The sequence below is a fragment of the Parus major genome, chromosome 10 (assembly GCF_001522545.3).
Source record: "Parus major isolate Abel chromosome 10, Parus_major1.1, whole genome shotgun sequence".
Classification (NCBI taxonomy): domain Eukaryota; kingdom Metazoa; phylum Chordata; class Aves; order Passeriformes; family Paridae; genus Parus; species Parus major.
In genome coordinates, this window is record NC_031779.1 from 2913811 (window position 1) to 2940200 (window position 26390).

At 39.9% G+C, this 26390-nt stretch overlaps 2 protein-coding genes across 7 annotated transcripts in view; one reads left to right on the top strand and one right to left on the bottom strand.

Moving 5' to 3' along the window:
• Positions 1-26390, bottom strand: part of TMEM266 (transmembrane protein 266) — an 81702-nt gene that overhangs the window by 36125 nt on the left and 19187 nt on the right. Inside the window, exons 3-9 of one of the 4 annotated variants that reach the window (XM_015638671.2) lie at positions 22262-22340; positions 21572-21687; positions 20947-21047; positions 19839-19944; positions 17635-17823; positions 7488-7642; positions 3555-3628 (exon numbers count right to left, since the gene is read on the bottom strand). In XM_015638671.2, the coding sequence (XP_015494157.1) occupies positions 3555-3628; positions 7488-7642; positions 17635-17823; positions 19839-19852 (432 nt within the window). In that variant the 5' untranslated portion in view covers positions 19853-19944; positions 20947-21047; positions 21572-21687; positions 22262-22340. The other 3 variants (XM_015638670.2, XM_015638669.1, XM_015638673.1) reach the window with 3 other exon arrangements.
• The window catches only part of NRG4 (neuregulin 4), a 45204-nt gene continuing 41094 nt past the window's right edge, over positions 22281-26390 (top strand). For all 3 annotated transcript variants that reach the window (XM_033517075.1, XM_015638679.2, XM_015638682.2), the window contains exon 1: positions 22281-22363. The gene's annotated coding sequence lies outside the window, so the exon portion shown is untranslated. The remainder of the gene's footprint in view (positions 22364-26390) is intronic.

The window sequence follows — 26390 nt, forward strand, 5'->3', positions numbered from 1 at the left end:
AAGCCTTAAGTGCTTCCCTTCAGCAGAGTGCCTGAGTGCTGGGCTGCCTGAAGCACATAGAGAAATGCAAACTGCCAATATCAAGGAACTCCATTCTTGCACACAGTCTCATCAGTCCTAGTGGAAAAGCAGAACTGAACAACAACCACAGAACCACGTACTTGTGGCAATGGGATACAACTGTTAAGAGCAGACTTCAGCCCACTTACCAAAGCTCTGTGGCATTCCCCATTTTCCTTTTCTCAGCTAACTAATACCAAGGCTGAATTTGTCCCCTTGAGAGGGTGCAATCCTGGCCTTGCCTTGCTGCTGATACTGGGATTCCCACCCAGTGCCTCTCTCTTCTCTTCTGCCTTAACATCTGGGTAACATTTGGTGCACAGACAAATCATAGTGATGGATGTAAACAGAGAGAAACCATTAGTAAATCCTGTTCAAATACTTGGAAAAAAGCAAACAAAGCTGATGTGCACTCCATTTGAATATAGATATTTTAATGCTGGAAAGTCACAGACAGTGACAGAATATAAAATGAACAAATTGCCTTTAAGGCTTGTGGCTGTAAGACAAGGCCAGGGAAAGCAGGAAGATACTGCAAGAGCAGCTACTCAGCTCTGCTGGCAGCTGTTCTGGTGGCATTTGCCAGCTGCTGGCATGTTTAGTCCCCTCATTCTAACCAAGCAGAAAGCCAGTGCCTGTTTAACTTCAATGCAACTTGCAATTGCAAACAAATACTCCACATTACTTGCAATGTTTTGAGAGCACCACCTTGAATCAGTCGTATTCTTCCAAAACATTCCAATTTTGTGCTGAAAGTTTTATGGGTCTTAACAAGTTTTCTACAACTTTGTTCTTTAAGCTGAGGCCTTTCTGAAGAATTGTGTATCCATATTTACAACTAATGAGAACCAAATTACAGAATAAACAGTAAACATCCAAATTTAGAAGAGGGTACTCTGCTTTGGAAACAACCTTTTTTGAACACCAGAAATCTGGAATCCTTGCTTTGAGTTGAAAAACTGACTGAAGGACTCATCAATTCTCAGCAGTTATATGTCATATCAAGGTAATATAATTAAACCTGCTCAACTCTGAAATATCATCCTGGCATGAACAGCCACAGACTGCAAAATCTCACTGTAACACATGATCTCCTCAAGAAATGATCTCAAAGACAGCTGACTCATGGTATGGGAATCAGTGGGGGGAAAAAAAAAAATCCCCTGAAGAGACCAAAGGAGTAAATAAGATGAATAAAAAAAAAAAAAAAGCCACTTGCAATTTCTGCAGTATTTTGTAATCTCTTGGGAAAAAAAAAAAAAGTATGACAGAAAATTATACCCTCTGTTTTTCCTTTCTTAAGACACAATTCAACATGAACTCAACCTGGCATAAGCAAACCATCAGGAAAGGTACACCTGAACTCTTTCCCAGACTGGTGGTCTCTGAAGCACATCCAGATGCTCTGTGGAGCCACCTCTGTCTCTGAGCTGCCAAATTAATCCATATCCAAAAATCTACCCTGGTCCATGCACCACTCATGGCTGTCTTGTGGCCTCATTTTCCTTTGATCTAAATTCAAACCATAATGAAACAGGTGAAGGAAACTACTTTGGAAGACAGAAGTAGACAATAAAGTGAGTGGTAAGTTTATAATAAATGAGAACAACAAGTAGACAAAGTAGTTCCAAATAATAATAAAGAGAGAAAAGCCAACACAGATCCAAAATGAGGATGGTGAGTCAGGGAACCTGTTTTGGCTCTGTAAAACATTTCTGTTACTCTTTTCCTGCAAAATACTTCTGAACTAGTTCATCCACTTTGGAGGGTAGCCTGTCCCAGTAGAACTGACACAAGCCATTCCTTCCTTGAGCCAGATGAGCTCCAGGCTGGAGGATGTGACTGCAGTGCCACCAACACCCCCAACAAGAGCTGTGCACTCGGGAAGGGACACAGGAGCAAGGTGTGAGCACAGCTGTGAGCAGAGTGCTGGTGGTGCAAGGGAATCAGAACAGAACTGCAGGCTGCAGTCCAGCAGTGGGGAAATGAGCAGCACAGGAGAGGCTTTTGGTGAAAGCAGCTCCAGAAAGTAAAGGGGTCAGGTGAGTGTGGCTGTGCAGCCATGCCTGCTAACAGCAGTTACAAGCTGATCCTGTTGGGAAGCTCAGGATTACAGGGAGCTCCAGGGTGCTAATCCCCATAGAGGAAAGATTCTGGTGGGGAAAGGAAAGTATTTCTTTAAAGGGAATAGACACCACCTAGCAAACATGAGTCTTTGGGAATTAGGATGTGCAATTCACAAAGGAAAGACTGCAAGTTCTTTTAATTGTCTGGATTATTTTCAGTCATCTTACATGTAACCTACAGCCCAGCACCACTGTCAAAGGATGGGGCCAGTAATGGGACCTATTTGTGCAAGTGCAGAGGGCTGGGATGCAGGGCAGTGTGAGATCCCTGCCTGCCATCAAACAACCCTTTCAGAAAGCACCCACTGACAACAGCAGCTAAAAATCCCTGCTGAGAAATACAAAATTATACATGTAAATGTATTTCATTAGAAGCACCATGGAAATTACCAATCATATATCATGAGTATGAATTCAATACAAATGATACAATAAATCATTTGCAGATATCACAGCTTTGTTTTTTGATTATTGGTTTTTTTATAACCATCACCTTGTAATTACCTAAATTTGCTATAGAATGAAGTCATTAACAAACCTTTCTGGATTCTACTTTCTCCTACGGAACCAGAAAAAATATTTTCAAATCTTTAAGTCCAAGCTGTTTTCCAATCTAACAAACATAAAACTTGTTTTTGTGACAAGTAACATATTACAACCTGAAAAATACCAATAAAAGTATTTTGGAATATTTCAGGAGCGGTCTAAATGTCTCAATACCAATGACTTCTCTCTGGAACAAAACTGAAAGCTCAGAAAGGCAGATTATCCCTGTTTTGTCATTTTTTACATCATGACTAGAGCCTTTTCCAGTACATACATTCACACACATTTTGGCAAAGAAATTCACCATTTGTTTCATTCTCTGACTAGGTCTATATGCAGCAACCTGGAATATATAAACTACTTTAATAAATTGTGAGAGGAGACAACTCTATTCTCAAAACAGACCTTTTTATATAAAACTCCTATGGATCTTTATTCCTGAAGAATATATCTTCATCTTAATCCTATACTTTACACCCAGTAACACTGATAACAAATGGATCAAACTATCCTGTCCAGTGTCTGCAGATTCAGAGATTATTATTTCTTTCTGAAGCTTTCCAATCATAATTTTTAAGGCAGTATCTTCCCTTCCATGTTTCCTTACCAATTCTAAGCAACTGACACACAGTGCTAATCTAAATAACATTTTTTAGTTTGCTAAGTAGAAGCAGTGACAATACACTTTTGCTTTTTTTCCTTAAAATACACTGTGCTACATTATTTACAGTCAAACTACTGTAAAATTCTTGCTAATTCCAGTGACAATACAAAAATACTTTGCAGCTCTATATTGTGGTGAAAGACTTTCATTATACATACCTCTGAAAAGAAAACAGAGAGAATGACTAGGCTGATCCAGTGAATTACTCCTGCGAACTGGGAAGCACTTGAAACTGCAATTAATATAACACAACGAAGGATCATTAAAGTAGCAGAGTGCAACTTAGGTTTAGCATAGTCAGTACTGCCCCAAGTTACATATGGTAAAGCTTGCTTTCTTCGATTTTGCAATGGAAGTACCACAAAGAGGATGGGATGCAATGGACATGGAATTCCAGCCTTGGCAGCTGCTCACCCTCATTCACACCATGTTAGGAGTTCTTCACTGGAGCTTTAACAGATCCTGCTGCTGGAAAGCAATGGCAGACACAGCTCAGGTCTTTGATGCTCTGCCACTGCTCTGTGTTCTCACCCCACGTGCTGCCTTAGTACAGGATGTATAACTAATTCCTGTGTACCTAAAAATGCAGATCTAGGACTCAGGAAACAGAATGCTCTACTATCCCTACATTATTCCTTGTGTTCAGTCTTTGACAATTCAGCACAGCTGATCAGTATTTATCTGGAGCAGGGGTTTAAAAAATAGTGCTCAAAATGGGCTTCAAAATAAATTTCACACTGACACAAAAATGCAGAAAGTTGACAGGGTCCCCTAACAGAACTGCTAGCAATTCCTATTTCCACATGCTCCCAAGTTTGGACTAAGGGAATGAAGAGCAAACATTGTCTCTTCCCCTCAGGATATTTGTGAGTCTACCATCCCCACAGCAGCCAGACCAAAGCAGTCTGCACAGTCTTGCAGTGTCAGAGAATAACTGTGTAATGGCTGTGTGCATAGAGGTGCAGGGCTGTGGTAGACTGAACTCTGCCCCAAGAACATACAGCAAACACACTGAAAAAATGAAGAATTTTATTTTAAACTCAGAATCGATTAATATGGGAAGAAGACAAGAAGGATATAGGAAGAAATCATGATACAAATAAAACTGAGTATGCCCTACCACTGGAACTCCCACTACTGAAGCTCTTTTGGGGCTTGATGAGAGAATTTTCTGCGCTGCAGCAGAGGAACTACATAAAGGTGAAACAAATGGGCAAAATACAATATAATAAAGTTTACTAAGGCACTATATCAATTGGGCAGTGAAGAACGGGCACGCAGCTTTTCCAACGGGGCTCGACTGACATCCAAGGCTCCAGCTGCCCCCTAGCGACAGAAAAAAGACACAGCAACCACGAAGTGGGGACGAAAACTCATGCTGAGAAAGCCTGAGCGAGCAGCACAGCAGCTGTGAGCAGCAGCTCCTGTCTCGGTGGATGTTGGAGCCGGTTTCCTGGCACTACACACTGCAGGGGTGTGTGTGATGCTGCTGTTGGCAGCCCTGACCCCCGCGGTACCGAGGCGCTGCTGCAGCCTCTGCGGGACAGAGCTGGCAGCAAGGGCTGCTGCCTTCTACACGTGCACCTGGCTGCAGAACGAGGGCAGTACTAACAACGTTTTCTGAGCTCCTTTTCCCCAAAACTGCTGGAAATGAGGAATGGATAGCACGGTCTGTATCTCTGAGGCACTGGGATGTTATTTTGTTATCGTGTGCGAGGAGCTTTGAAGACAGACTTAAAAAAAACCTGATTACAGAACAGAGACCTAAAACAAAAGACCTATATTATATGTCCCTTGCTTTCTGGGATTTCTAATTCTGGTATGAATATGTTTTGTGCTAAAATACCCTAACAGGTCTCTGACCTTTCCATATGCATGTCCTACAGTTCGCAAATGTGGTGTCCACCTCTGAAACCAACAGCTTTATGTGTGGGAGAAGTGTATCATGCCACCAAAGACCATACTGAAAAAGCAGGAGAGAAAAACTATACTCTAAAACATCAGGTTTCTTTTGTTCTGGGTTTTTTTGGTTTGTTTTATTTTTTTTGGGGGTTTTTTTGGGTTTTTTTTTTTTTGCTTGGTTAGGCTTTCTTTTAATAAAGGGAGGCTTCCTAAGTAATTACAGTGTATAGCATGGATTAGCAGTTATTATTATGGACAGAACTGGCAGTGATGTGCTGAAAGGTATCCTGATGTACTGTTTGGTTTTATAAAGAATAAGGGACCTTTTAAAATAGTAATTGCAATTTTGATAAACATTGTTACGGGCTAATGGCTTTTCAAAACATTAAAGTGACACACATCCCTTACAAGGCACAACTGGAATACTTAGATCAGCCTCACTGAGACATCCTTTATCTGATTTAAAACAAGACAGAAGGTATTCAAATTTGGCAAAGGTAAAAAGCCTCACGGCAAGATTCATTAGTTCAACTGTAAAGCATTAATACAAGTGGAATGTGTCCTGAGCAGGGGCCACTGAACAGTGAAGTCACCTGGCTCAACCCAACGCCTGCAGGTCATGCACAAGGTGTAAGATGCAGAACTTTCAGCAGTGTCACATGCACCAGACACATGGGGGAGCAATGATTCCTAAAGTAAAGTGTTCTTCAGAGGGTTCTACAGAAAACAAATTGCGAGAAACTGGCTGCTTCCAGAGGAGAGTAACCAAAACTGCTAAAACTCAGAGAAATCAACAGTCTTTAAAACCCTTTGTCTCTACAAAAGGAGTGAAAATTCTCTACATAAACAGAAAGATGTGACACCTCAATAAATATTGTTGAAAGCTTCTTCCTCCTTAAGGCCTTATACCCACAGTTAGCATTCCTGACTTTTTGGAAAGTGGCAGACTTGTCCAAATCCTAGACTTCCTCATCCAAAATTGGTGAGTGACCAGAGAGCAGAGAAAGTAACAGCTGTAACAGAGTGGCCATGCCCTGAACAGTGTGTGCAGTATGGACAGATGGGTGGAAATGGGGAGCAACAGCATGGAATGACACATTCATTTATTAATCTTACAGAGTTTAAGAAATGCCTGCATATATCAATGAAGTCCCTTAAAGTCATCTTAATAAAACTGCAATACCTGAATCTTTACTCCACTACGATCAATGGACAAATTGCAACAGTAGGACTTCAAAAGAATAAAAATTTGGTTTGCTCAGTTTAAAGCTGCCACAGGAGACACCAGACACTCTTTTGTACTATGTACTCCTGCATTTATGGGATTGTCTGAACCCCAGCTGCCATTTCAACACATCTGAGATTGCATGGAGATACTAGAGGCTGCTCCTCAACATTTAGCTTAGGGGAAAGCTTAGGTGGTGTTTCTGGTCATGTCAGCTTTGTATCATAAAAGTCAAAAAAAGAAAAAAAGGGGTGGAATGGAGGAAAAGAAGAGTAGGGGAAAAACGATGAAATAAGAAGCAAAACAGCAGCATTAAAATTTCTATTGTGGAACCTGTGTAGAGTGAATTCAGATAAATCAAAACTCCATTTAAGCCATTATTTCACTCACAGTGTGTTAGCAAAGTAGAATGAAAATCTGTCTCATTTCAGTGCATTACAAGTTAGAAGGCTGTAATTTCAATTCCTATCCACTCAAGCAGAAGTAAATTAGTAAGAGGTTAACACCAAGTACCCTATTTATTTTTGTATGTTCATCACTTTTGTCTATCCACATGTGATGGGTATCAGAGATTAAGGTTGCACAGACTTTTCTTCTGTGCATATGTAATATGCCTGTAAAGGACAGAGCTTTTCAAGTACTAATGACAACACATTGTGAATCTCTGCATGTACACTCTGCTGCTATCCTTTGAAAATTTGTCCTGTACTGAATTTGTTATTTGATCTAGCTTTGGTCAGAATAATAAAGAAGAGACTGACTTCACTATACCAGGATTCCACAAGAACACATTTCTTACCTAGCCTGGTAATCATTTAAATGGTAGGGAAAAACCATCCCCAACATCCTCCCCCTTCAAAAACCTCCCAGCAAGTTAAGCCTTTATTTAATAAAAATTTTAAAAATTAAGAAGCAAAAATAATAATTAAAAAAAAAAATTAAAAAAACCAATCCTCCTACTCACACTGGAGAAGCTTTATATCTATTAGGAGTTCCAGAGTCAGAAGAATCACCACCAATACTACACAGGCTACCAGGAAACTGTTGAGACTTGCACTGAGCAAAAATACCTGCCACACAGCTGCTCGTCTCCCACAGCACGGTTTTAGCCAGTTAGATCTAAGGAAATAAAATTAAGGGAAAAACAAGAAAAGAAAAGAAGTAGTGAAAAAGAAAAAGAGCTAAAGAGCAGTGAACTCAAAATTCTAAGTTCTGCCATTATGGATACTCTCAGCAATAATGCACAAACACTTTGCAAAGTTCACTTTCACTGGTTTCTTTACCAAGAGACATGTAAGAAAAACCTTCAGCCTGGGATCTCCCCAGATCTGGAGTGTGCTGGTGTACAAGTGCCTTCAGAGTACTGAGTCATGCAGTCCTAATTATCACACACACATTTCTGCTTTCTTCCTGTTCCACAGGTTCTCATGTGCTCTTATTTTGACACACATGCTGCATTCACGTATCAGTGAGTACCAAGGCACAGCAGGACTCTGCTATTTAGAAAATAATGACTTCTTAAAAATGATTTCTCTGCTACTGAATTTTCTGGTCATGCACCTTTATCCCTGCTCTATGCGACAGATCTGACAAGGGCTGCCAAATTTGGGTTATAACAGTCTGTCCATGATACCATGAAAAAGAACAACAGGAATCTGGAAAACACCAAAGAAGCAGCTCAGTGACTCCACAACTACACTTCATAGTAGCAAAGGTAAGCAGCCTGGCTAGTGTCAAGCCTCTGGCCAAGGCTCTCTTGCTTGGCTATTTGTCCAACTCTCATCAATCTGTTTGTGGATCAGGCCAAGAATTACCTTGCGAGTTTGGGGGACAGCACACACCAAACCTGGTTTGGGTGAAGTCACCTTTGTTCAGAGGAAAAACAAGGCTTAGGCAGGATGCAGGAAGCTGTGAGGAGGCCAAGTTCTGAGGACCAGAACTCTAGAGGGAAGCTGATAAAGCAATAAATGTTACATTAGTGTTGTGCTAATGCAATTACAAGAGGGCTGCTAAAACTTTTTTCTTTTTGTTTTTCTTTCAGGAGTGTTGGTAATAGGAATAAGAGCTGCATGGACTTAAGAATCATAAAGCCCATCCTGATACTGTTCTCCTAACTCCTCCCCCTAAGTATCACTTTGATGCAGTACCACATCATTTCTCAACAGTGCTCTGCAAGGTTCCTGTACTGGCTCACCTCAAAGTTTGGATGGGATGGTTGCCTGCCACTTCAGATTTTCAAAGCACTGTAAATACACATTAGGTAATGAAAAGCTGACATGATTTATTAACCAGGGTTTAAAAAGCTGCAAGTGTGGTGCAGTAACCCCACTGTCTGACTAAAATATCACTACACAGAAATCAGTGGTGTACGAGAAGATACAGTGATACTGATCAATTCCTAATAAACAGCTCTAGACTCAATAACTCACATTATAATCAAACACTTGGAAAAACATCACAGAATGTTCTCTCACATACTCACAAAGCAGTGCTCAGAGACTCGACACTTTTGAGCAGCTTCTCAGAATTAAGCATATCAACAACACTTGTAGTCAGATTGCCTGATTGCCTGACTGTAAAAAACCTCCTCAATTGACTCTCAAAGCTTCACAGAAGATTTGACAAGTGTTACTATCAGCAAATTGCCCTTAGGTTAAACTTTGTTATAGCTCCAGCCTGAATACAGAATATACTAGATTTCATATATGTTGTGTTAAAACATAGGGCAAAAAAAAAAGACACTGGGATATGGCCGTTTTGCCAACTAGATCTTTTAATGGATTTTATTTTACATCATCTCCAAACAGTAACTTGTTTTTAATGCAACTGTGATTTTGGGCTTAGGGTTGGGGCTTTTTTGGATATTTCTAACAACGAGGGGGGGTGGCTCTGTTTAAACAGAACAGGATTTAACTCTGGTTTCTGCTTATATTTATTTTCCTTTTTCCAAAAGATACATTATGCCAGTATTTTAATACTGCAGGGCAGCTTCTCCCATTCACAGAATCATAGAGGGCCAAAGTACGTGTCTCTAAGATTTTCCAGTATGTACCAGTAAGAATAAACCAACTGTAATACTTGGCATACAATACCTATAACCATGATAATTATTACTCAAACTGTTAATGATTTATAGTCTAAATAACATGGGATTATTCTGTCTGTTTAGTATTATTATTCAATATTAATAACACCAATTCTAAGAAGATTCTAAATGAAACTACCAGTTTACAATTGAAAAAGCAATCAGCTGAAGAGGTCAAGTACAGCTCACGTGCACATTTCCACCTGTACCACACTCATAAAATATATAAATTGATTGCAAAGACACAAAAGGATTTGAAATGTAAGCACTGGAGAACCACCTTCAGTTCTGTATCCTAACTTGCTACACCAAGGTGAGTTTGGTAACACGTGGATGGACAGTGATCAGCACCTGCACACCCCTGTCTGCAGGGTGCCTTGTTAACAACCACCCTGACTCCTGACACTCAAACCTCACCTCTGGAACCTGTTTTAGCAGAGTAGTCTCTCTCTCTCCCCTCTGATGTGCAAGGGTTCATTTATTCATTCAACAGATGAGAAATCTGGTTTTGGAGAAAAACAAGCCCCTACCAGAAGTGGTTTGAACTTACCTTCCAAATTCTGGCCATTTCACCTGTGACACTCCAAAGCTACACTTAAAATTTTAAGACCAGACTAGAAAGTCAGCTACACAGAATTTTCAAAAAACCCAACAAACCAAAATATAACTTACAAAGCTCATAAATTAATGAAGGGATTTCATACTAACAGTGGACAAGTAAATGACCTTTTCCCCTCCCTTCAGACAAGAAACCCCAAACCAAACACAAAACCAAAGCCACCAAAACCCTACAAACTAGTAAAAACATCCCCTATTCTGTTCAAAGAATAAGCACACATTCTCTTGGTGTCCTGACTGTGTTTGCTTGAATTCACAGATATGTGTGACTTTGGAAAACTTTCCTGCATGACTTTGAACAGGTTCATCAGGTATTTCAGCTACTTTGTCTCTACAACAGAAATAACATTTACCTTTCTTGCAATGCCTGGATGAAGTCAATAAATGTACTGGTGCAGGAAAAATTTAATTGTTGGTGACATAGAGCTGTAAGGTTTTGTTCTGAGACATTAAAATATATTTAGTTGAATTTTACCCAGGGTGATTTTTTTTTAAAGATACTTTCACACATGGCTTTGTGCAAAGCCAATCTGTCACCATCCTGTTAGTCTTACTAATAAACAGCTTGGAAAAAAAAGAACATAAGGCAAAACTGGGAAAGGTTGAACATATTCATCTGGTAAGGAACCACTACAAACAGCTTTTTTCAAGCTGTTAACAGCTGTCACTGTTTCTATTTTCTGGTCTTGTAAACAAATACCCCAAAATCTGCATTATACCTTACACTGTCTTTTTTTCTCTTTCTCTTGGCTAAACAGCAAGTGTTTGCACCTCACAAGATGGTTATGATCAGAAAACAGAAGGATGGATGAAATCCAAATTGCAATCTGAAGGAGCAGAAGGCCATGGTCAGGAAGTGACAGGAACACAGGCTAAATAACAATACAAAATCTGCCTAAGCCAACAGCAGAGTCTCACAGCAGGCTGCAAGGAGCAGCTGGAGGCCTGGAGCAGGAACTCCATGGAACACACAGAGCTATGCACTTCTTTTCTGGACTTCTACAAGCTTGCTTTAACTACAGAACTTTAACTATTGACAACACTCTCATCTTTTTTCCCCCTAAAACTTGTACTATTTCAAACCTCACTGCACTTCTTGGAAGACTCCTGCAAAATTCTGCTTCTCAAATGGCAAGAGAGATTCCCCTGCTTTTCTCCCCAAACTCACCCATGGCCAATTTATACACACTCATTCCTGTGCCAGTATTATTCTTTAGCTTGATTAGATCTTTTCCCTAGCTGGCATTTTGTCCATGATGCATTACACACAGTAATGGCAGCCACGTGTGCAATTCAATTAAAGCCCATTATTTTTGTAGAACAGACACTCAATTTCTGTACCTATCCTAGCAGCCTCCTTTGCATGTGAACACAGACAACTGGAGCAGTAGCTAATATTTTGGAATAAGCTTCATTAATTACATGAATGCTTCCCAGCTCTATTTGAAGTACTTGAAGCTTTCTAGGATCATTTGTGTTTTCTTTACAGGTGTGTACCACACCATTTGTCTGTGTGCACCACAGACATCCTGTGATTACCTGGCCTTTGACTCCTCTCACTAGAAAATTGCTCATTAGGTTTTTCCTTTTTATGCTGGCATCTTTAGTGGAATATATCATCAGCTCAAAAACTCCCTTTAAGAAACATAAGAACAGCCATACTAGAACATACTGAACAAAGGCTTGGCATCCTGTCTCCTGCTCAGTGGCCATGAGCAGATGCCTCAAGATGACTGAGAACATAGCAAGCATCAATCCTTCTCCTTAATATTCTCACCCACTCTTTTCCATTTGGTCACTTCCTGAACAGATGTGTTTTCTCAGGTTATACTTTGTAACCTTCAATGAATTTCTCTTCCCCAAACTTGTTCAACCTCTCAGATAAGCTACTCTCAGACACACATTCTTCTGAAAGTAGCTTCAGGCATCTACTGCCCTCTGTGCCACAAGCAAACACTTTTTGTTTCTTTGGAACTGGGCCTTAACTTATTAATGTACCTTAGAGACTGTATTGGGAGGGGGTGTCTGGGTGTCAAACCTATTTTAACCTCTCAGTGTCACAGACTTTGTAGTATCAGCCAAATCTCCGTCACCCTTCTCTTTTCCAGACTGCAGAGTCCTAGTTTACATAGTAATCTCCAATGGAAGACATATCACATCTTTGATCACTGTTTTTCTTTGATTCTTTTCCAGTTCTTTTATATCTACCAGATTCTTTCTGACAGGGATCAGAACTGCACTCATGTTCAAGATTCGGGCAAAGCTTCGATATATAGAGAGACACAACAATGGCCTCTCTTTTATTCTCTGCTCTTTTTCCTAAGCAATCCTAAAATCTGATTTGCTTCTAAATGCTAAATCTAATGCTAGATCTAAAAGTTGCTCAGCATTTAGCTGGTTTTTTTTACAGACCTGCCTTCCAGACAAATATTCCTCTTTCCCACATTTCCCCTTTTTCCTACGGCTTATCCATATTTCAATTTTTGCCCCAAGCCATATCTTCCCCAATTCAGACAACTAATTCCAGTGTTAAGCCAGACAAATTAGACTCATGTCATTTCCAGTCTCCAAAAAGGACCTTTGCAAACAGTGATCTGTGGGCTACAAATGCTACATTTCTATCCTCAAAATCTACCTAGGAAAAACAAGTTCTGTTGGAAAAATACAGAAATATCTCCAAACAGAAAAACTCTTAAAATTGCTGACCTAGAAAATTAATTCTTCGTCTTACTTACAGTACAGCTCTCTTTACCAATTGATAAAAAGACATGGGGGAGATACACTCAAAGCACTGAGGTACTGGGATAAACACAGTAATGAGTTAGTCTGGAAAACAAAATTTACCAAGAGAAACACTTAAAAAGTCTGTGTACAGAAACAGAAATTTCTAAATCACTGAACACCTCTGCAACACAGCCCAAAATTTCATGTTTTCTCTACTGAAGAGCTGGGCACCTCAGAGGTTCTGTTGAGCTGAATGCTCCTTCTCTGCTGCAGTGCAGGTCTGTTTTGGACCACAGCACTGAGAGCAGCAGTGATAAAGTACTGCACAAAGAACAGATCAGCACTACAGTCTCATTCACTGCATCCTCCTCTTAGCATTTTGCACCATCTTTCTGGATTCACACTACGACTGGCAGCTACAACTAAATTACAACTCACTTTTGTAAATAGGAGTTAGCTTGCTGCATGAAATAGTTGTGGCCTCCAAAATCTTTGCACTTTATCTTGGGCTTGGACCTCATTATTCACTATTATTCAAGATCCAAGATCTGCAAAGGTGCATAAAACTTTTCAGAAAACGGACTACTTTTAATTATGCCACCAGATAAAGGCAAGAAAAGCAGAAACAAGAAAAATGTGAGACCTTGATCTAGTCAAGCTCTTTTAGATAAAGAGCCTTTAAGTTTTGTACAAAGCACAAGTAAAATACCACAAAAAATCAAAAGTAATATCTGAAAACCGAATCTGAAAAGCAAAATAATAGCACCTACTTGGTACCATTAGAGAAAAAAGAAGAAACAGACATCCTTTTTTCCCAAGGTAGGTGAATACATTCATCAGAAAAGTCTTGAAACCAGTTTAAAATGAGAGCTCACAACTCCTCTCTGTGTTAATTTCTGCATCTCTGTAATTCTCTACTCAGTTTGGTATCTCTTCCTTTTGCTCTCTCTCCTCATGGTTTTCTTTTTTCTGATATTCTCACTGTTTAATGCCCTTTCTAGCTCTGACCAAACAAATCTAAGGCTATGAACAGATCAACATAAATTATTAAATTACAACAGCATGACTATTTTACAGCTAATGTCAAATGAATCATTAAAATGAAATTTAACTCTGTGAACTCACAAACTTTACAGCTTTTGATGTAAAACACAGTATTTGAAAACACCTTAATGTTTCAAATGTTTAACTTTAAAACTTGGGAGCAGCAACTTAAAACAAATACAACAAATAATTGAAAAGTTGGCGCACATCTCTCCCCCCTTGTTTTTCAACCCAAATAAACAGATCTTTATCAAGAGAAAGACTCATTGTCTATCTGCATATTCACATAATAAAATACATTCTGTAGTGCAGCTATCTGTCAAATTTTTTTTATAATTTATTGTGATGGATACCTATTAACTGGAACTTACAAAGAATATAGTAAGGAGAGCTTTTCTTTATCCATGTACTAATTGCTGCATGTTGTCAATTTTTCTGCTATTCTCCATTACTTCTATTGGACGTGATGTAAAAAAAGCAGAAGAGAGAAACTATTTTTTTAAAAACAGAATACTTCATTGGAAAAAAAAAAAAAAGAAACTAAGAGTGGCATTTAAAGCAGTATTAACATTTGAAAAATCATCTCACCTTTCTGGGTGATTAGCCTCCTTAAATAAATGTTGGCATACTCTTTTCACACAAACTGAGTTCAATACAGCCACAGCCTCTCCAGTAAATTCACGACAGCACATTTTGTGTTTTGTTTGAGGGTTTCAGGTAGAGTAGAAAGGTTTTTCTTGCCTGATTATACTTTCACTACTTACAGGTGTACATCACAAGCAGGTTTAATGTGCCTCTAATCTGCAGTCCTTTCTTTGTTGCTTAGCACAGGATCAGCACTGTCATTTAAATGTCTGACAAAACCAGCTCAAAGTGTCCACAAAATTCCTTCAACAACACCAACAACAGGAACTGACTGCCCTGAGAATTTGATGTGAAAAGGCAAAGACCTATCACACTGCACAAAGTAAGATTTTTATTCCAGTGTTAAAGCCACAGGAATGTCAGCTTACATATGGTCTGTCTAACAAGTTAAAGACAGATCATAACTTTCTTTCTCCTTTTCCTTCTCATTTTTTTCTTTTCTTGTGTGAGGGGTAGCTCATGTGACACCATCTGAGAGTTTCCAGGCACACAACAAAGTTTATGACCCACCTATTCCCAACTGCCTATTAATCTCAGTTTTGTGAAGAGAAACATTCCCTCAGATAAAACAAAAAGCTCCCCTAGGTAGCAACCAGGTCAAATTTGTGCTTGGACCCTGAGCACATTGTAGCTTTAAAGAAGGAAAGGTAGAGGAAAACCGTGTGTGCACCTTGGGGTGTACACAACTAAACCATTAAATCAGAAGACTCCTTCCTTGCCCTCTCCTTCATCTCTCATCTGATGTGTCTCTTGCTGCTCCATGCAAGGAAATGGAGACTGACTGGTGAATGCCCAGAGTAAGCAGGAACTATTGACTGTGGACAATTAATTATGTTGTCCAACAAGGCTGTGGAGTGATGCAGCTTGTACCACCCAGTCTTGTCCAAGCACAGGCACATGCCAGAGCCTTGCAATTACAACAACTCCAGCTTGTCTAGATCAGCTGCAGACCTAGAATATCAGAGCCCCACAGAATACATGCAGGCGCTAACACATGGAGTCAGCCTAGCCAGGAGGTGGCACAGGGATAGTATTTTACTTTGCAACTGGGCTTCTGAAGCCAAGCTCTGCTCCTAAATTTCTCAGGGCATCAGTTTTCATGTATGCTACTGAAAGGAAGAAGCCACCATTCCCACAAGGCAGCTGAACACACTCAGCCAAAATGCATTGGAATGTCCAACCTAAGCTCTGAATTTTCTTCAGAGAATGTACTCTACAGCTGGGAGGTGTGGAGGGCACCTGCTTATTTCCATTCAGACTGACAAAGCCAGAAAAGAAGTCTGAGTGAAGGGAGAGATCTCTGCTGAGGAAAAGAATGACAAGCCTATTTCCATGCTTAAGACTGCAGAGCTGCTCTAATGGTTACAGTGAGAGACCTGTGCCCTTTGGCACAGCGAAGAATTGAGTTTCAGATCATAAAAATCTATAAAAATGCATATTTGAACTAAACTGGTATTGACTCAGCACCAAAATAGCCTGAGGGTTACACCTGCATACTCAAATTAATTTTCAAGTGCCTCTTTTGCTATGCAGGGTATTTTTACAGTTGTACCATACTTACATAACCCTCTCGAAATGTATTTCCCCTTGTCTGGAGTAACAACTTTTTGGAGAAGTCTTATAAAGTCCAATCTGGAAAGAAATTAAAGGCAAGAGCCTTCCCCACATCTTGCTTCCTGAGTACCACACAGAATACCTGCTGAGCTGAGATAAAGCAGGTCTCTGCTAATTACAGAGCACAGGTTAAAACGCACTATGTGGATGAGTTGTTAATAAATGGAGGCTTATATAAAGCTTTTTAAAGTCTTCAGCAGTGAGCATTCTATATGGCTTACAGGGAAGTGCTCTCCCAGGACCTTACTGACAGTGGAGTAGGTCTGTGTTCAGTGTGACACCCAGGGAATAGCAGGCACAGAAACAGGGAGAGCTGGCACCAGTGCTCACCCCATCTCTGTCCTGAGGGATGTTAAATATAGTTAAATACAGTGGTTAGCATTCCTGACAAATATATCCTCCTGAAGACATCCAGCAATTGTACCTCTATCCCCCTTCTTCCCACATGAACCAGCAGCCTCCCCCCCAACACTTTGCTGCCCTCACTACTCTCTGCTGCAATTCAAGCTCTTCTGCTCCTCATGGAGATCAAGAATGGGCTGGTCCCTTCCTCACTGAACTCTCTTAGAAGCCTCCCACAAAGTCTCTTCTTCATGTGAAACACAGTTATTTCAATCAGTACTCCACGGCAGGTTTTCTGAGCCTCTAATCATTCTCACTGCCTTCCTCTGGATTCTCTCCAGTTGACCCAAATCTTTCATAAAGAATTTAGTACAGCAGTCCACCTACAGCTACTTCAAGCCTGAACCAGGGATAAGGATGACTTCTAATGTCCTGTAGGACAACAATGCTACATAATCTGACATTGGGCTGTGTTTGGGCAGATGCTATGAACTGATTAAGATCTTTTATTGCAATAAACCTGGAACCACAGTTCTATGAAACAGGAGTATGTATATACTTTGTACATTATCAAAGACAACATTCTCACATTAGCAAACTACACAATTCAAATTACTGAGTAACAAGTACATTATCTGTCCTGGAATTAGCTGTACCAGGTATCTCTCAGTCAGGAGATGTACAGTTATGTACACAAGTCATGGCAGCCAACTCTCATCACCCTGAACACCTTTCTCAAGGAGCTTTTACCAGACCATTCTGCTCGTCTGAGAGGCCAGGTATTTAATCTGGTTATTCCTGAGAAAAAGTTTCCAGACTGTGGTCAAACAGTAGCTATGAACCACTTAAAATGATAAACAGCCATAACCAACCCAGATTAGTGATATTAGAAAAGGTCTCCTCCATCCTGTGACAATGATTTTACAAAGAGTTTAAGGACAACTGGCTGCACTTCTCCAACTTAAGGTGTCCTGCTTTACAGGCCATGAAATTCCTGTAATCTAAAATGACACAACAAAAATCTGCCCTTTGTACTTACCCTTCTCTTTGGTACTCCTCATCCAAATTTGACAAAAGCTGGGACCCAGCTACAGACAGATCAAGTGCAGCTAAAGGTAGATCTCGATAAGCAAAATTAACAAGCTGCACAGGGGCAATGCTTTTGGTCTCTTCTTCCACTTGTTGGGAAATAATCTCAACTTCTGAAACACCACCTTCAATTGTAGGCCTGAAAATGTAATAAGCACATGTATACACATAAAGAAATATAAATGAGTAAGCAGGTAAAAGGAAGTTAGGGACAAGAACTTCATAAAATCCTGAAGAGACAGCAACTTAAAAGGCCTCTGCAAGGTCATTAAGCAGGTGTTGTCATTAAAGAGGCAGATCAAATCTCTCCAAACTTTAGTAGATCTCACTGTGATCAACAGAAACTTCACAAAGGAAAACACCATTTCACTCTGCTGAATCTGCTTCAAAAGCACTAAATATAAATGACCAAGTTATAAACAAATAGAGGAAAAATGCATAAGCCCAAAAGGGAAATATTTATGCAAAATAGAAAGAAATCATGTAACTATACCAACTAAAGACTCACTGCAAGTTAGACTGGTGAGCAATGAACAGCTAGGCTTTTTAATTACTATATACAAATCAACAGTTAACTAATAGATGCAGTTAGACCCCTCTTCCACTGTAGATTTGAATACTGATTCCAACAGTTTTGACGGATGGCAGCTTTGCTACATTTACCTAAAAAGGATCACTCTGTTACAAGTTATTTCAAAATAGTTCTGAAAGAGAACAGTGATTCAGAAGAATTATGGCCTCCTCCATAAAGATTATCTTAACTAACCTTATGTAAAGCTTCTAAATCTGCTCATGTATTCTTACAGCAGCCCACTAACACTAATGGAAACTCCACACAGGTAAAAACAGTCTGACAATGTGTATGTCTCCCACATTTAGAAGAAGATACTACTTGTGTAGGAATTTTATCTGTTACCATTAGTGCATGCACAGGATGACTTGGCTGTAGGACAGAGCTTGCATGTCAAAGGCTGATCTTTGCAGCACCCAGCAAAGCTGCTTGCCCTGTTTGATTCCACGGATGTTCAAGCACAAACTTCTCCAGCTTTCTTCCAGGGGAGCCTGGTAACTTCAGAAGAAATCTCAGGCTACTCTCAGAGGTTTACAGCAGGTATGAAGATACTCTCTTTCCATAGGAATATAGTCAAAAAGTTCTTAGCACGCTGTGTTATTTGACTACAAAAATTGCATTGCTGATTTTATTTTAAAGAAGCTTATTAAAATCTTCCAGAAATTTAAGCAACCTGATTAGCAGTTCCTTTTTTCCCCCTGAAAATAAGAGACTGCTTTACCACCTAACTGGTATAAGGATATCATTTAAAGATGTGGGTCTAGAAGGAACTAAAATTCTGTTTTGAAAGTTTCCAGTGTCAGAGTCTCACCATTAGACTAATTCTTTCAGATGGAGGACATGATTCTTGAATTAAAAGGAGCTGACTGCTGCCATAATTACCCAAGAAAGTAAAATGCTGTTGTATGTAGAGTATTTGGCAGGGAAAGGCTGCAACTGTGTCATACTGTGTCAGAAAAAGGAGGTAAAAGGAAGTACAACCTAAAAGCTTTTATTTCATTCATGTGTAACTAATAATGGAAAGTAATGAGATACTTTCATTTCCAACAGAACTGTATTCTTCTGTAAACAATCTGAAATCAGAAACCCAGAGGTAAAAGCTAATTTTAGCAAGAATTTTCTTTGATTTTCACCTTTAGTGTCATCCTGTGGACATTTACCTTTTTAAGTCCAAGCTGGTACAGGTTTTGTGTGAAAGAGAATACAATGATACAATTTCCAGTATTATAAAAGAAAAAGGAAATGGGTTGGTACAACCTTCCCTCCCCTAACAGTATAGAGTTTATGTATTCTTAGACAGACCAGGTGACAGATAAAGTCTGATTTGACTGAAAAGAAAAACAAACAGACTGGTGTTGGCAGACAGCTTTGGTGACAGGAAAAAGAAAGATAAGCAGATCTGAAAATAACATAACATACTAGTTTTCAGCCACTGCTGCTAGTAACATCAGACATACTCACAGCATTATTCATGTCTAATTCACACTCTTCAGACAAATAAAAAACCTTCCTGAAGTCACATCATTCTTCTCCAGTTAACAGCCTGTTCCCCTTCATTTAAAGTTGTTTCACATGGTACTTACTGAGGATTGGTCATGTTGGAGGATGCAACCAAATCAGCAGTTGTTCCAATATTTAACTACTTCCAGCAGCTTTGCATTAAAGTTCTAGCCTTGCCAGATCAGGTCTCTGCAAGAAGCAAAACAAGGTTATGTAAAACACAGCTGAAAGAAATCTAAAGAATTTTGATTTCTAACACTGACTTCTATTGTCATGTTGCAAATGTGTCGAAGTTTAATTCCCCTCCATAATTCTTTTTCAAAGTGTTTTTATTCCAGGTTAATTCCTCCATATTATGGAAGCTGTAAAGTTTCAGTGCATTCACTTTTACACACAGACACGTAATTCCATAAGAACACAGGTCCTGTTTTAAACCACTAGATTGTTGAGAAAATGACCAAGATCACAGGAGGAAGGGGATTTTCAGAGAAAGCACATGGCTTCAGGAGTGTAAATTCTATTGGAAGACAATTTTTTACCATTTTTTATACTTTCTAGACATAAGCATTAATGTTGTCAATGAAGTTTGGGGCTTTGCTCTCCATTTTCCAGTTTGAACTGTTCCTGACTCCCTTTGCTATCTTAGGAAGTCTCATCCAAAAATTAAATCATGTTGTCAAACATTCTAGCTGGGCTGTTATCAGGACAGCATTTTGATCAACAAAACCCAGCAACACATTTGGAAAAGGCAAAATCTCCACTTGTCCGCTGTACCTGAAGTGATGCACGGCCACCAGAGCAAAAGAGGACAAGCCTGTGAGAATGCAACCTACTGATACACAGTATCAGAGTACCACAGAAGGTTTGGGAAGCAGGAAAAATGAGTACCACACAACAAACAAAAGCTCTTAAAATCATGAGAGACCTTGTGAAGCTATTGTGAAGATTAGGTGCTACAAAAATCTTACAAATAACATAAAAACAGACTCTTATTTTGATTATGCAGAAATAAACACTGGCAAATTAGAATTACTTACCGTAACACCAATGATCATGAAAAATGCTCTTACACTAAACTTTGCTCTAGAGTCATAGGCAGAATTGTTAGTCACGTATTTACAGTGGAGACATACAAATGTAACTTAAGATCCTTAACAATCACTTCATATAAAAATAATAAATTGAACTTACATCTTTTGTAGAGCCATTTCCACGGCTTTATTTCATGTTTTGTAATTTTACAAAAACGCAAAATGTAGCCAATGCATTTTCACATTTTCCAGATAATGTGCCTGGGTATGCAAGAAAAAAAGTTCTACAGTGTGATCACCCTCCTCAGGTAGATAAAGTCAGCTAAAAGCAATTTAATTGTTCATATGAAGAGGACAACTTTAAAACAAAAGACTACACATACTATAGAAAGACACACACCCTCCATTTATTTACAATCTTGTAATATTCCTAAAGACAGAGTAAGAAGCAAATTTTTTTCAGATAAAGCTTTGCTAATACAGCAGAAACTTAATTTGATATCCATTCAAGTATCAATGGGAGTCTATTCCCTGGTACTTGTATGCCTTAAATTATTTTATTTACTATATCCCTAAAGCAGCAAAATACTAAAACATTTGCCTAAAATTATGAATATTTCAATCACACAGAGCTTTCTGATAGCAATTGTTGCACCTACCAGCACAACAAAACTAAAATATAAGACTCAGGCTTGTTTAGCAAGGTTAGCTCCCTAACATCTCATTTCAGTTGACATTTTTACAACATGAAACAACCCCAAACAATTTTTAATGAAAAATTTTACCCAAATCAGTTGTTCTAAGCACTCAGCACGAGAAAATGGTCAAGGCATGAGGTATTGTGCATGCATCTTGTGTGACTGAGCATACTGAGAATCCTGCTCTAACTGCAATTGCAGGCCTGGAGAATAAGAAGTACATGCTGATTTAGGAAACGGGAATAGGACTGATGGAAACTAGCCTTAGAGGACAGACAGGCAAATGTACATATGGAAACTTCTTAACCTCGTAAAACCTTGCCATTTATTCAGGAGACAACACAGTGCTGTTAACCCCAATCTCACCCCCAAAGGGAACTTAGAAAACAAAGCAATGACAAAAACTGGACAGCAAGATTTTAAGAAATCTTCTTTTTTAGATTAATGCTAAGATTCTAGGGAACAGGCCAGGAAACAAACATTAAATATTTGTCCCTCCAGAAAAGAGTCTCTTGCTTTCCCAAAGCTGGAAGTACATTTGCAATCAAACAGAATTGTGTTTTACAACTCAGCCGAGGCTCTGAACTGGATGTGACCAGTGGCAGCAGCACTAAGGCAGGCCAGCTCACTCCTGCTGGATCTGGCAGCTCTACAGGTAAAGTTTGCTCACCCCAGGCCTGAAGGAGCCGCTGGCAGGAGGGCAGCAGCTCTTCTGCAGGGAGCAGAGTCCAGCTCGCTGCAGCTGCAGGGATCGCTACCATGACACAAGGAGCTCACCGGGCTGAGACAAGCAACGCCGAGACACCCAAAGGGAGAGGTGGGAACTCAGCTCTCCAAAGGACTCACTGCAGCCTTCCTGAAACAAAAAAGGGGCAAAACGTGAGTAACCTCTGGTAAAAATTACTAATGTATTTAATGAACTGAAGAGACAGTAAGTGCAGTGAGAGGACAAGATGTAATAGGTTGTGTGTATGTATGCATGTATCTCCTAAATGGATTTCTGGGATTCATACTTCTTTCCAGGCTTTATGCAAGCAACAGAAGTATCTTGATATATACTGGTATTCTGTAAAGACATTTTTTTTTAACCATCCACTCCACCTCACCTGTTTTCAACTTCCTTTAAAAAAAATCACATTTTATAGCAACATAAACCACTTGCAACTTCCACATGAAATTTCTGTGCAACTGATTGGTGTTTAAAGGCAGCAGGGGATCAGCAGAGCAATTTTATTCTTTTAAACTTATCTCCTGCTTGCATTCCTATAGGATTCTCCTATAGGCATATTGGAATGATGTTGCTCTTCCCTGTTAACAAAGATAGGCAGAGGACAATTTTTGGTTATTCCACCCATCATCACCTGAGTGAAAATTTTTCCATACAGCCCTTTCCCCACCTAACACACTCAATGTTCAGTAGACAAAAATGTCTCATCTCATGGAATTACTAACAGATCCAGGGGTTTTGGCTTTTTTTCCCCACTTTGAAGAATTGAGAGTAGGCAGCACACAGCATTACTGAACTGCCACGTGAGCATGGCCAATGCTCAACCCCTGAGACTTTAGCAATTGTTTGTTCCATGGTGTGTTTTCCAGGTGAGATGGCTGTAGCAGGAGCACAGTTTCCAAAGTTTAACAGAAAAAGTTTAGAAGGGAGATATGGCAGAAAGGAAAGAAGTATCCCACTAGTTTCTAGTGCAAGCTTTCAAGCAGTGAAATAAGCAGAAACATTCAGTGCACCAAATGACTTGCACCTCATATGTACCAAGAGGACAGTGTGATCTGTTGGGAAGTGTATGTTTGCAACTGGTAGCCCAGCTTAAAACGTGTGGGATCACAGCTCAAATCTCAGCCAAGATGATTCAGCTCTTCACCCCTTTAGCACTGAAAGAAGTTGCACCCCAACCACTGAGCTCTGAGGCAAGATCTTCAAAATGCTTAGAAGCGCTGTCCTTGCCTTCCAAGCCCTTCAGCTTTGCTCTGTTCTCAGCACCCTCACTACACATGCCAGTGCCCTTGGGTTGACTGTGATTTCCCCCTCTCCTGTGCAGGGGCACTGGCAAGCAATCTGCTCCCAGCTGTGCTGGGGTCATGCACTGCACTTGAGCAAAGGTTCCTGCTGCCGGCCTTGCCCAGCACACATCCTGCCCCAGTTAATTTGTTAATGTTTACATCAACCTTCTATTGTCAGTCACCACACCTTGCTAATAGGAGATAAAATCCAGCTGAAACAACAAAAAGCATAGAACAGAGTTTGGAAAATGTGTGCTAAAGCATAGCACATGGTGTACATACACTCTAAACTAAAACAAAACTCCAATAGCAAACTTCAAAATAAAATATATATATACTCCACTGGCACATGAAAACCATGGCTTTTAGAATTGATTTAAGCACAGTCTCACAAAATGTGTCGCAATGTAGTGGGCCCAACTGGGGGTGAGGAGTAGGAAGATGATTTAATTTAAGCCTTTTGCACCAAAGTCCCTACTGACTTGTACCCTATTCAGCTGAGCTGTAGACAACATGATTCAGAGCTGTTTGCTGCACTTGCTTATGTTCTAAGGCGTATTATCATGACTCTGTAAGCTCCTGTAAAAATTCAGATGCTAACTGAAGTATCCAAGTTTGTCCCCTTACAAGGTAGCTACAAAACAGAATTCTGACATGTTCTTCTAGTAAATCCCCCAATAGCAGCTTAAGACACTTGGACAGGCTCAGAGTTTACATTCAAAGGAAATGTCACAGGCCCCACTCAGGGAGACACCACTGTGGCTGCAATGTGGGGTTGGTTCTCACCAGCTCTGGCTCCTTCCTCTGCCCACACCCCATCCATTAAAAAATAAAAAAAGAAAAAAGCAGGATGGCTTCCCTGATACAGGTCATAGTACAGCTCCAAAAATAGTTGTGTCAGCAAAAGTGAGAGTGCAGGGCAAGGCATTGTGCACAGCTAAAGAAACAAAGCACACAGAGCAGAAAGACTTTACATCAGAAACACTCAAGGACGATGTGCAAAGCCCTGGCCATTGGCAATATTCAGCTGCAGCAGACACCTGGCATGAAATCACTGAAGAGACTGAGGAAGGGGAGCAGAACAGGAAGGCTTCTGTGGGACTTTCTCTTTTGGCACACTGGAGCTTTTTAATCTGAATCTAGTCCACATCAAGAAACAGAATTTTGCTTCCTTTGTGCAAACAAGTTATGTTATTTCAATCTATAAATCGAAAGCCTTACACACTTTAAAGCATAAATGCAAATGATGGCTACTTGTGTGCCAGCAGGGCAATCCTAAAGAGGACAGGGAGCTATTCAGAAAAACAAGAAGAAAAGAAATAATCTGAAATATGAGTAGTAACAGTAGGGGAAACACCTAAGCAGACATTACCCCAGAAGCTTTCAAAGCGAAATGGCAAGAGCAATTTATACATTAAGCTCTTGTGAATTAGCCAAGCTAAATTTTTTGGTGATGAACACCATGGATATCATCCTGATTCTGATGTGATCGCTACTTGCTCCTACTGCAAGATGCATTTCTCCAAGAACTGAAATTCCCAGGCCCCCTGGGATCACCACTGTTTTTCTCCTGAGAATTTTAATTAGCTCCAATCATCTACATTTAAAAAGTTTTATTGTTCATGTATGCCAAAACTGTTCCCTTCAGGAATCCAGCAACTTGCACTTCTGAAGGGGAAAAACTGACAAATTTGCAGGTGTGGTTCCAGCACTTCCTTGCTTTACTTTGGATTAAACAAAACTGGTTTTTCTTTTTTCCCCAACACGAAAAATGACAGGTTATGATATTAAAAAAAAATCTTTTGATTAAACCTAATGCCTTATGTAAGACAAGAATTTGATAAAGTATTAGATTTGTCAAAAAATAATGAACACATAGATGCCACACAGAAAACAAAAAGCAAATTAACTTCCTTAACCTTTAACATTCCTATGCAGCGTCCAAAAAACAAGAGACGCAAGAGAAGGAGCTTTTTATTTCAAGGAAAAAGGGACATTGGATTTTGCATCTTTTTCACAGAGGCATCAACAGCAAAGTTTTTAAATACATCACATTTAAAAAAAAAAGGAAAACGCTCCTCCATTGCAGGAAAGGTTGGGGAGGTGGGGAGAAGGCATTCACAAATTAGGAAATGGTAGATTTGCACTTGCTCATGCAGTCATAATTCTCTCCCCTTGTGGAATTATCCTGTATGCTAAAATTAAGCAGCATGCTGTTCAAGGAAAAAAAAACCAGCATGTAATCATGTAACTAAAAGACCCTCATTATTCCTAAGTGTAACTCACACCTTCTAGACAGAAGTCTAGATGGGCCAAAAATGAGAAAAATTATGTTGTGCACAATTACAATAATCTCTTCACAAATGCAACACGATCATTGGCTGAATCCTGAACATTTCAGTGCTGCAAATCTGGACTACAGAACAAATAACAGTAGCTGGAACCAACCTTTAGAGGAGGACTAATCCAAAACAGACCCTGAGGCGAGCCCAGCCAAGCCCACCCTCTTTCCTAGGAGCCTGCAGGTGTGCAGCACATGGCACTTCCAAACCAAAAGAAACAGGAGGAGCTGCTCTGTTTGGGAAAGTCACAAAACAACTCCACTCATGCTCCTTCCTTGTGCTCTCTCTTCACATGGAAGCTGGGGAGGAGATCTCCAGACAGGTTCTGTGACCTGCAAATAGTCCAGCATCAACAGGCTTTCAACACAAGGGCTGCCCACAGCTCCTCTGGGCTCTCATTCAGTTTATGCTACATGGTGCATACTGGCACTGCTGGAATTGATGGTTCTCAACATTTTCCAGGAAAGGCACAGGTCTGGCAGGTACTGCAGCAATCCACAGTGTTGCTAACGCAGAAGATGCCATGGGGCAAAGAAAAGGTATTCTCTGCA